This window comes from Neopelma chrysocephalum, unplaced genomic scaffold (genome assembly GCF_003984885.1).
Source record: "Neopelma chrysocephalum unplaced genomic scaffold, ASM398488v2 Primary Assembly neopelma1_353, whole genome shotgun sequence".
NCBI lineage: Eukaryota > Metazoa > Chordata > Aves > Passeriformes > Pipridae > Neopelma > Neopelma chrysocephalum.
The window spans coordinates 116,822-127,565 of record NW_020898017.1 but is presented as its reverse complement, the minus strand read 5'-3'; the positions used below and the strand labels follow the sequence as shown (position 1 = coordinate 127,565).

The 10,744-nt window shown below is 59.2% G+C and overlaps 2 protein-coding genes across 2 annotated transcripts in view; both read left to right on the top strand.

Annotated features, from left to right (window-relative positions):
- AHCYL2 (adenosylhomocysteinase like 2) overlaps positions 1–7,047 on the top strand; it is a 29,408-nt gene extending 22,361 nt beyond the window's left edge. The window contains exons 12-16 of the mRNA XM_027705811.1: positions 1,774–1,872; positions 2,697–2,765; positions 2,847–2,925; positions 3,390–3,510; positions 4,516–7,047. Of these exons, the coding sequence (XP_027561612.1) occupies positions 1,774–1,872; positions 2,697–2,765; positions 2,847–2,925; positions 3,390–3,510; positions 4,516–4,522 (375 nt within the window). The 3' untranslated portion in view covers positions 4,523–7,047. The remainder of the gene's footprint in view (positions 1–1,773; positions 1,873–2,696; positions 2,766–2,846; positions 2,926–3,389; positions 3,511–4,515) is intronic.
- Positions 7,048–8,219: 1,172 nt separating this feature from the next.
- The window catches only part of STRIP2 (striatin interacting protein 2), a 22,446-nt gene continuing 19,921 nt past the window's right edge, over positions 8,220–10,744 (top strand). Inside the window, exons 1-2 of the mRNA XM_027705816.1 lie at positions 8,220–8,294; positions 9,940–10,009. The gene's annotated coding sequence lies outside the window, so the exon portion shown is untranslated. The remainder of the gene's footprint in view (positions 8,295–9,939; positions 10,010–10,744) is intronic.

Sequence of the window (10,744 nt, the reverse complement as noted above, 5' to 3'; positions counted from 1 at the left end):
GATGGTGCTTTGGGGTGACTGTGCTTTGGGGTCACAGCATTTGGGTGATGGTGCTTTGGGGTGACTGTGATTTGGGGTCACAGTGGTTTGGGGGATGGTGCTTTGGGGTGACTGTGCTTTGGGGTCACAGTGGTTTGGGGGATGGTGCTTTGAGGTGACTGTACTTTGGGGTAACAGTGGTTTGGGGGATGGTGCTTTGGGGTCACAGTGGTTTGGGGGATGGTGCTTTGGGGTGACTGTGATTTGGGGTCACAGTGTTTGGGGGATGGTGCTTTGGGGTGACTGTGATTTGGGGTCACAGTGGTTTGGGGTGGCTATGATTTGGGGTCACAGTGTTGGGGTGATGGTGCTTTGGGGTGACTGTGATTTGAGGTCACAGTGTTTGGGTGATGGTGCTTTGGGGTGACTGTGATTTGGGGTCACAGTGTTTGGGTGATGGTGCTTTGGGGTGACTGTGATTTGGGGTCACAGTGTTGGGGTGATGGTGCTTTGGGGTGACTGTGATTTGGGGTCACAGGATTTGGGGGATGGTGCTTTGGGGTGACTGTGATTTGGGGTCACAGCATTTGGGTGATGGTGCTTTGGGGTGACTGATTTGGGGTCACAGTGGTTTGGGGGATGGTGCTTTGGGGTGACTGTGCTTTGGGGTCAGTGGTTTGGGGGATGGTGCTTTGGGGTGACTGTGATTTGGGGTCACAGTGGTTTGGGGTGACTGTGATTTGGGGTCACAGTGGCTTGGGTGATGGTGCTTTGGAGTGACTGTGCTTTAAGGTTTGGTGTTTTGGGGTGGCAGTGCTTTGGGGTGGCAGTGCTTTTGGGGTGACAGTGCTTTGGGGTGATGGTGTCTGGGAGTGACAGTGCTTTAAGGTTTGGTGTTTTGGGGTGATGGTGTTTTGGGGTGACAGTGGTTTGGGGTTTGGTATTTGAGGTGACAGTACTTTGGGGTGACACTGCTTTGGGGTGATGGTGGTTTGGGGAGACACTGCTTTGGGATGATGGTGTTTTGGAGTGACTGTGCTTTGAGGTTTGGTGTTTTGGGGTGGCAGTGCTTTGAGGTGATGGTATTTTGGGGTGGCAGTGCTCTGGGGTAACTGTGCTTTGGGGTGATGGTGTTTGGGGGACCAACCACCAGCTCTGTCTGTCCTGAGGAAGGCCCTGGGAGGAGATCAAATAACCCCTCCCCTGCCTCAGCAGACACTGGCACTGCCATTCCAGTGATCCCAAGGGATGCCAGGGAGCTGGATGAACTGCTCCAGCCTCTGGGGCAGTGTCTGGTGCCCACCAGCCTCACTCCTTCCCCTTGGGAGTCACTGAATCCCCTCTCCAGCCCAGTTCTGTTATTACACCAGTTAGACCCAGCCAGGAGTTCAACCCCACCGTGCTTTTCCAAACAGCCCCAAAATCTGCTCATCTGTGCTTAGGGATGAGCAGAAAAGCAGGAGAGCCCTACCTGGAGGTCGGAGGGGGGGGTTCCTCAGCCAAGCCCGTGGGTTTAGAGCCATTTCTGGGCTGGAAAGGAGTGACCACAGCCATGCAGAGCCCCACTGGGGACACGAACCCTCTCAGCCAGAGCTGCAACAACACTTGGTGCTGCAGCTTTGATGTGCTGAGACCATAAAAATAGTTCCTGAAGGTTTCATTGGTGTGGGACCACGACTGGGCCCGAAGGAGACAAAGAGCCAGGGCAGTGTCAGGGAGTTGCTGCCTCTGTTTGTGCCTGTGCCGTGGTTTGGGGTTGGAGGGGCTGCTGTAACTGTCCCACCCCGTTCCCAGGCCAGCCTGCGCACGCCCGAGCTCACCTGGGAGAGGGTGAGGTCCCAGGTGGACCATGTCATCTGGCCAGATGGGAAGAGGATAGTCCTGCTGGCAGAGGTGAGTGCCAGGGTTGCAGCAATTGCAGCCTGTTCCCTGTGGGAATTTCAACCTGTTCCCTGTGGGAATTTCAACCTGTTCCCTGTGGGAATTTCAACCTGTTCCCTGTGGGAATTTCAACCTGTTCTCTGCTCCTGGAGGGGGAAAACAAGGGCTGGGTGAGCAGTGGAGCCGAAGGGTATCCAAAAACCACCACCTTGGGCCTCAGCAGCTGAGGGGTCCCTCCTCTGGCTGGAAGGTTTGGCCCATGGAATCATGGAATCGGAGAATGATTTGGGTTGGAAAAGCTTCTGACTCCATGGAGTCCAACCGTCCCCAGCAGTGCCAAGACCACCACTGACCATGTCCCCAAGTGCCACATCCACAGGGATTTGAAGCCCCTTCAGGGGTGGGGACTCCCCCCTGCCCTGGGCAACTGTGCCAGGGCTGGAAAACCCCTTCCAGGAAGGAATTTCCCCAATATCCAACCTGACCCTCCCCTGGCCCAGCTTGAGGCCGTTTCCCCTTGGCCTGTCCCTTGTTCCCTGGGAGCAGAGCCCGACCCCCCCCGGCTCCCCCCTCCTGTCAGGGACTTGCAGAGCCACAAGGTCCCCCCTGAGTTCCTGGGACATGGAAAAGCCCCCGTGTTTTAATTTATCCCACTCCAGGGTATCTCCCACAGGGAGATTTTCACTCATTGAGTGCAGCCAGCACCTTGGGATTCAAGTGCAGGTGACAAACTCTTTTATCCCAGCGGGGGCACCTCCCACCAGCGATTCTGGTCCCTTCTTTAGGGCCATAAATGGGGTTTGGTGCCTTGTTAACACCCAGCTTTCCCTTCCCAGGGCCGCCTGCTGAACCTGAGCTGCTCCACCGTGCCCACCTTCGTCCTGTCCATCACGGCCACCACGCAGGTGAGTGGGGTGGGCTGTGCCCAGAGCCCCCTCCTGCTCCCTGGGGCAGCAGTTCCTCACCCGGGTGTCTCCTCCCCACAGGCCTTGGCTCTGATAGAGCTCTACAACGCTCCCGAGGGCCGCTACAAGCAGGACGTGTATTTGCTGCCTAAAAAAATGGGTAACCCCCTGCTCCCTGCCTTCTCCTCGTCGGTTTGGGGGTGGGACAGACGGGAATTGTCACTGGGTTGGGGTGTTGTGGCTCCAGCGTTTGCTTGTTCCCCTCCCTGCTGAGCTATGGGGGGTTTCCGGAAGGTTCTTCCCGCTGGTTTTGGGGCTTGTTGCTGTTTCCTGGTCCCACCTGGGGAAAAGAGGGGGACACATCCCAGTGCAGGGGGTTGTCCCAGTGCGGGGGGTTGTCCCATGGGGCTCCTGTGGTCACCACCCAGCAGCCCCAGCAGCAGAACCCCATCCCGAGGACACAACCACGCTTTGGCTGCACAAATGGGCTCCGTGGTGGGAGTGGTGTTTTCTGAGGCAGGGGTGAGGTGTCACCTGCCAGAGGTGTCTGGGGGGTTCTGCCCCGGCCCCAGGGGACTGGTGGCCGTCCCCTGGGCCATACTGACGGAGTGTGGGGTGTTCCAGACGAGTACGTGGCCAGCCTTCACCTGCCGACGTTCGACGCCCACCTGACGGAGCTGACGGACGAGCAGGCCAAGTACCTGGGGCTGAACAAGAACGGACCCTTCAAACCAAACTACTACAGGTGCTGCCCCTGCCCCCAGCCGTGGCCTTTAATCCCACCAGTCCCGGACCCTTGGCAGGACGGGAGCCCTTTGTGGTGGCAGCAGCTGTCACCAGACGTGGCAGATGCCAGAGCGATGCCACCGGCCCAGCGACAGCTTTATTTTTAAAGTTGGGCCGAGGATGAGTTGGCACAGAGCAGCTTTGGCCCCCGGGGCGGCTGCTCCGATGGGCTCAGCTCCCAAAAATAATAATGATAATAATTTTCCATACGAGCCCCTGGGTCGCTTCCCGTCCCAGATTTCTGTTGGTGGCCAACGCTGCCGTGAATTCCCGCCGTGAACATGGAAATGGCTTTGCACAAACACGGATCAGCTCGTCGGGAGGGGGGGGAAGCCCAGATCCTTTTCCTGCAGGAAAAGGCAATTTCTTGGTGGGCAGGTCTTTGGAGAGAAGATCTCCAGAACCAGAGCACTCCCAGTCTGGGGTTTAGTGGGTTTTGCCAAATCCTGAGCTTTGTTCCATGCTCCCGTTATGTGCAAAATTCTGGTGCTTCACATGGCCGTGGAAGGAATTCCCTCTGGTTTAATTCTATTCCCTCTGGTTTAAATCTCTTCCCTCTGGTTTAATTCTATTCCCTCTGGTTTAATTCTCTTCCCTCTGGTTTAAATCTCTTCCCTCTGGTTTAATTCTCTGCCTGGTTTTGGTGTGTGGTGTAGCCCAACCTTGTGAGGAGTGTGGTTTGTCCCACACACAGAGATCCAGGATCAGGGGAGGGTCTCAGCATTGAGGGAGAGCCATGACCCCTCAAACACCCCTCAAACACCCCTCAAACATTCCTCAAACATTCCTCAAACATTCCACCACGGGGTGGAAATGCCCTCGGAGGCAACGAGGACCAAATCCCTCCTCCACCAGTTCTTCCCTTGGCCTCTCCCCCTCCCAAAATCCACCGTGTCGATGCCGGGGGAGCTTCACTTCCCTTCCCATCCACTCACCAACCCCCCTTTTCTCTCCTTCTCCCCAGATATTGAGTTCCTGCCGCTGGATCCCCGGGAATGGCGGGGAACAAGCGCCCAAGTCTCTTCTCAACTACTGTACAGGATGACCCCGCGCAAGCTTCCCACGCTCGAGCCGGGCTTGCTCCGTAGTCACCGTGTGTTTTAGGTTATTTATTTATTAAATTAGGATACTGTTCATGCGGCCTCTGCCACTGGTGTTCGTGCTGCCGCGGGACTGGGACACGCTGGATTTCTTTTCCCGTTCCTTTCGTTTTTTCTCTTTGGATTCGTTCTTTCTCGGGGCTGGGAGGATGAGGAAGGAGCCGGTGGGATCGAGCCGTGGGATGATCCGTTGGATGGAGCCATGGGGTCCGACTCGGAAGTCAACGTTGGTCCCCTCCATGTCCCAGTGCTCCTTCCAGCGGCGCGGGATCCCGGGATGGGTTTGCATTTCTCCTGCTGTTGGATGACGAAGCCAAAAACCTCGTTGGCTCCGGGCTCCGGCGAGCGGCCGGACGCCGCCGCCTGCCCGGAGCCGCCCCGGTGGATCCCTCTGGAGAAGCCTCTCGTCCGTGCTGTGGAACTTTCCGGGGGCTGGCGCCGCCCAACCCTGCGGAGAACGTCGCCTTAGCGCTGCTGGAAGCTGCGGGGAAGGGTCTGGGCAGGGAGGAGCCGGGCGGGCAGAGCCCAGCGCCGCTCCCGCAGCTCCGCAGCGTTTTCCTGCTGCTCTCGTTCCCAGTGCCAACCTCTCTGGATCAACCAAAGCCGTGTTCTTCCCGGGGGGAGCCAGGGCAGCTCCCGCTGTGCTGCTGGAAGAGCTCCCCCTGAAGATGCTGCTCATGCACTGGGAGCTCTTCCCAAACCGGGCAGAGCTCCCCGGACATCCCGGCTGGGGGGGGACCCGTGTCCGCGCCAGGGCTTTCTCCAGCTGCGTTTCAATCCTCCTTGGAAGTGTTTGGAGTTTTCTTTTCTGGGTTGATTATTTCATTACTTCGTTTATGGATCTGGGAACCCCCCCCTGGAGTGGATGAGACGTCTGGTGGAGGATCCTCCGCGCGGATTCAGTGTCACTGAAACCCTTCAGTCGCCTCAGATCTTGAAGCATCAGAGCTGAGGGAGAATAAATTGGCCATAGTTCCTTGCTTTATCCCAGGATGTCCCTCTGGAGCGCTGACACGCTTCCCAAGGTGACTTCCCAAGTCACTTTCACTATCCATGTGGAGAACATGATCCGTCTAAAATAAAACTGCCCGACCTTGTGAGCACAAACCCCTTTATCCCCTGGTTGCTGCTTTGGTTCCCAAGCCTCTCATCAGCTACAGAGTCGTGTTTTGTCCTCCTGGGCTTCTTTGCCATCATGAAAAACCCTTTTGTGGCAGCTCGTTCACGCACAAGGAAGGAAAAACTGTGGAGTTACGGTCTCGGCATCCAAGTCCTTCTCGTGGCTCTCGGGGGATCTGAACTCCACTGGGTCACAAGCTCTGGAGCAAATGTTCCCTGTGTCAGCATATTCCAATTTCATCTCTAAAATCTCTCAAAACCTGTAAGGAAAACCTTGGGAAGACCTTTGGAGGCCTTAGGAGACCTCGGGGAGACCTTGGGAAGACCTCTGGGAGACCTTCATGCTTTGAGGAGACCTGAGGGCTTTGAGAAGTCTCTGAGGAGACCTTGAGGCTTTGAGGAGCTTCATCACAGACTGACCTCGAACCACAGACTTGAAGTCATCTCTGCCCACGAGTTTTATCCAGATCCTGAGATTTTTTTTTGGGAAGAGTCCCCCTGAGCCGTTGGAAACGTCCCGTCCGGGTCTCTCCCCGCACCGGATCCGCCCCGGTCTGTGTCAGCCCCGCCTGGAATCTGCTCCTGGCCGAGGTGATGGGTGGTTGTGGGGCCACATATGGGCAGCTCCTGGAAGAGCAGGTGTCCCAACCATCCCGGGAAAACCCCTCTCCACCCCCAGGACCCTCCGGAGCAGCTCCTGCCTCCACTTTTCCCATCCCGTGCCGCAGCCAGTGGTGCTGCTGATCCACGGATCCCTCCGTGCCCCTTTCATCTTCCAGGTAGATAAGAGGGGGAAAAAAAAAAATAAAATATCAGTAATAAAATCCCACCTGGCCTTTCCCACCTCCATTCTCCAAACTCTTCTCCGTGTTCTGCTGCTCCTGTAAAGCTTCTTGGCTCGCTTGGCTTTTTCCTAATCAACCTGGAATCATATCCTGTGATCATCTCTAAATTAAATGTTAATGGGGTTTGGTTTCTTTTATCTTTTTTTTTTTTTATTTTACCCTTTTTTTTTTTTTTCCAAGACTTTAGGAAAAAAAAAAAGGAGATTTTTAGGCAACACCAGCAAAATAAGGAATAAAATAAAGGAAATTTAATTCTGTCCTGAACTTTTAGGAATAACAAAGCAAAACCCGTCATCAGCAGGGAGGGAACGGAACCGTCGCACCCGTAACATTTCAAAAGGATGTTTTAAATATTAATGTCTGAGTGATTGTATTAGATCAGCAATAAAGACTCTGTAATCTCAAAACACAAATAAAACATGGGAAAACTCGGCTGCTCCTGCTGCGTCCTTTGGGAGCACACGGTGGGGGGGGAGCGGGTTTGGGGGTGAGAGGTGGGATTTGGGATTGTTCCCAAAGCCCTGAGCTCCCAGTGCCGCTGGATAATCCCGGCTGGGGAAGCTCCGCCCGTCCTTGGGGCAGCCGGAGCTGTTTTGGCTCCGGTGCCGTTGTGTCCTTGGGGAAGCGGTGCCGGAAAAATCCCGTTATCTCCCCCCTGCCCCGTCCCCTCCCCGCTGCACGGGGACATTCCCACCCCCACACTTGGGGTTCCCGTGGTTTTCCCGTGGCTGTGGAAGGACACAGGACACGAGCAGCACCAAGAAGGGGTGTCCAGCACCTCCCCAGTGACCCCAAAATCACCAAACTCCTGTGCTGGGCGTGGAAGAGGAAAGGGGGGGTGGGAGTCCCTCTGTCCCACCCCCGTTCCAGCCACCACAGGCTGCTCCCAGCACCCCCAGGGACACCCCATAACCGCCCCTCCCGGAGCATTCCATGCTCCCCGCACTCCAGAGACATCCTTTTAACACCCCCTCCCCAATATTCCGTGCTCCCAGCACCTCAAGGACACCCCATAACCCCTTCTCAACATTTCATGTCCCCAGCATCCCACGCTCTCAGCATCCCAGGGACTCCCCACAGCCCCCTTCCTCCCAGCATTCCATGCTCTTAGTACCCCTAGGACACCCCAAGGACCCCATAACCCCCTTCCCCAGCATTCCATGCCCAGGGACACCCCATCGCTGCATTCCACGTTCCTAACGACCCCGGGACACCCCATAACGCGCCCTCCCCCACATTTCATGACCCCTGGGACACCCCATCACCCCCGGGACACCCCATAACGCCCCCTCCCCAACATTCCATGACCCCCCATGACACCCCATATCCCCCCAAACCCCTTTCCCCCCCCCGGTGCCCCCCCCCTATTCCCAGCCCCCCGTTCCCCCGCTGGCCAATGGCGGGGAGGGGGGCGTGTCTCTTTGGCCCCGCCCCCTCCCTGCGGACCAATGGGACCGTCGGGGGCGTGCCGAGGGGGCGTGTCCCGGCCCCGGCCCCACGTGCTCGGCGGGGCAGTGACAGCGATGGAGGCGGCGGGAGGCGGCGGGACCCCCGCACCGGGAACGGGAACGGCACCGGGACCCGGCCGGGCCCGCCCGGCCCCGCCCCAGCCCCAGCCCCCCGTGCAGACACAGCCCAAGGGCCGCGACCTCTTCAGGACCCAGCGCAAGGAGTCCGAGGTACGGGCGGGGGGCACCGCCGAGGGCACCTCGCGTGGGCTGGGGGAGTCCCTGCCCCGCGGGAGGGGCTTTATCCAGGGCTGGCGGAGCTCTCGGACTCGGGGAGGGGGGGTCCTCACCCCGACCTCGGGGTTAGAGGGGTTCTGAGCGGGCGGGAGGTGCCCAGCCCGGACTGGGGGGTCCCCAGGGGGGCTGCCCCCGCTATTGGAACATCCTCATCCCACTGGCAGCTCCAGCAGCAGGGTTTGGGGTTTCCAGCTGAGCCCCAGCACTGGCATCTCCCTGCCCCACTCTCAGATCCAGCAGAAGGGTTTGGGGATCCCGGCTAAGCCCCAGCACCGGCTCTTCCTTGCCCCATTCCCAGAGCTGGCACCAGGGTTTGGGGATCCCAGCTAAGCTCCGGCACTGGCTCATCCCTGCCCCACTCCCAGAGGTGCACCAGGGTTTCGGGGTCCCAGTTGGACCCTGGGCTCCCCCGCACCGTCCAGGCACCCACTTACCCCCCTCTCACCACGGTCCGGAGGCCACAGTTCCCTCCCCCAACCCTTCACCCCTCCTGCCCGAAAAACCCCGGGGCGGGGGGGAACCACCGAACCCCCCTGGGCTGCTCTGAGCGCCGGGCTGGGGAAGCAGGACCGGGATCAATCACCAGGATCCAGCCCGGGACATTGTCCCCGGTCCCCGTAAAAGCCCCCGCGGGGTCCCCATAGCACAGGACGGAAAGACTTGGCTCCCCCACCCCGGAGCTGCGTCTCCCTGACCCCCAAAAAAGGGTCCCTTTTCCTGGGGGACGGCGTCCCAGCCGTGGCCCCGCAACTCGTGAATTTGGGGTTTGCTTCCCCCCCCCCAACATCCTCCGGCCCGGCCTCTCCAAGCGGATTAGGGCTGCACGCGCTCGGCCGAATTCCTCAGCGGCTTTAACTCCCCGACCCTCGCTCGGCTCGGCTGCCGAAATTGGGTGAGAATCCGGCGGTTTTGGTGCAGGCGAGCTCAGCCCGGGGCCACGAGTCCTCCCGGCTCATCAACATTAAGGGCGGCGACGCGCAGCAGCTCCAGCCCGGCCGCCGCGGGGGGGGAACGCCGGGATTCGGAAGGAGGAATCGCGTTAATTGGGTTAATTACCCAGCCGTGTGTTCCCTTCCCGGGGGTCGGCGCCGGGTCCGCGCGGGCGCGGCCGCCCCTTCCCCGCCCCGCCGGGATCCTCCGGCCGAGTTTCACGCTCCAGTTCCTCCCTCCGCGGGGGAAGGAGGGGGATAAACCCGCACCGAGGGCTTCAAAGAGGCAGAGCCCGGCCCCGAGAGCTGCCGGGTCTTGGGGCGCTCAGGGTGGAGCCGCGTCCTCCCGGGGGTTCCTGCTCGGAACCAGCCCCAGGCTCGGGTTTTGGGGGGGGCTGTGAAACGCATCCGAATATCCGCCGGCGCTCCGGGTCCTGCCGCTGCTTCCCCCCCCCCTCCCGGGCTTGGGAACTGCCATTTTTTTACCCTCGCCCGCCACATTTTTCCGCGGGGTTTGGAGTCTCCCGAGCCCCGCGGACCCACCCGGAGCGGAGCCGGGGGAGCCGGCGGCCCTCCCTCCCCTCCCGCCTCCCGGGATTCCCGCAGGGATGTGCCAGCCCGCCCCGCTCACCCCGTCCCGCTCCCCGCAGGGCTCCGTGGACTGTCCCAACCTGGAGTTCGAGTACGGGGATGCCGACGGGCACGGCGCCGAGCTGGCAGGTGAAGCGCGTTTTGGGGGGGGGACGGCGGCGCTGCTGCTGTTTTTAAGAGGCGGGGAGGGAGGGAGGGAGGACGCGGATCCCGCCGGGATGGGGGATGGATGCGGAGCGGTGTCATCGGGGGTTATTAATAGAGAGCCACTCGCTCCCTGGGGACGAGCAGGGGGGACTGTGGGGACACGGGGCTTTCCCGGCGCTCCGGGTCGCCCCCGGGAAGGGCGGGAGGAGGGATCGGTGTCCTGTGGCACAGCCCGGGGCTGGCAGGGTCACCCTTTGTCCTTGTCCCCGTGTCTTCCTGCTGCTCCTGCCCCTTAACCCCGCGGCCCCAAATGTGTCCCGGCAAAGGGGGTTATTTTTAGAGCTCCGGCTGCCTCAGCTGCACGAGCTGCCCTGGCAAAATGACATTTCCTGCGCGAGGGATCCTCCCTCCTCCCCTGCGGGATCATCTCAGGCCCCCGCGGTGCCGCTCAGCACTGTGGGATTATAGGGATTCTCCAGGAACAGGTAAGGATTCTATAAGAACAGGTAGAAATTCTATAGGAACAGGTAAGAATTCTTAGGAACAGGTAGAAATTCTATAGGAAAAAGTACAAATTCTCTAGGAACAAGTAGGGATTCTCTAGGAACAAGTAGGGATTCTCTAGGAACAGGTAGGGATTCTCTAGGAACAGGTAGGGATTCTCTAGGATCAAGTAGGGATTCTCTAGGAAAAGGTAGAAATTCTCTAGGAACAAGT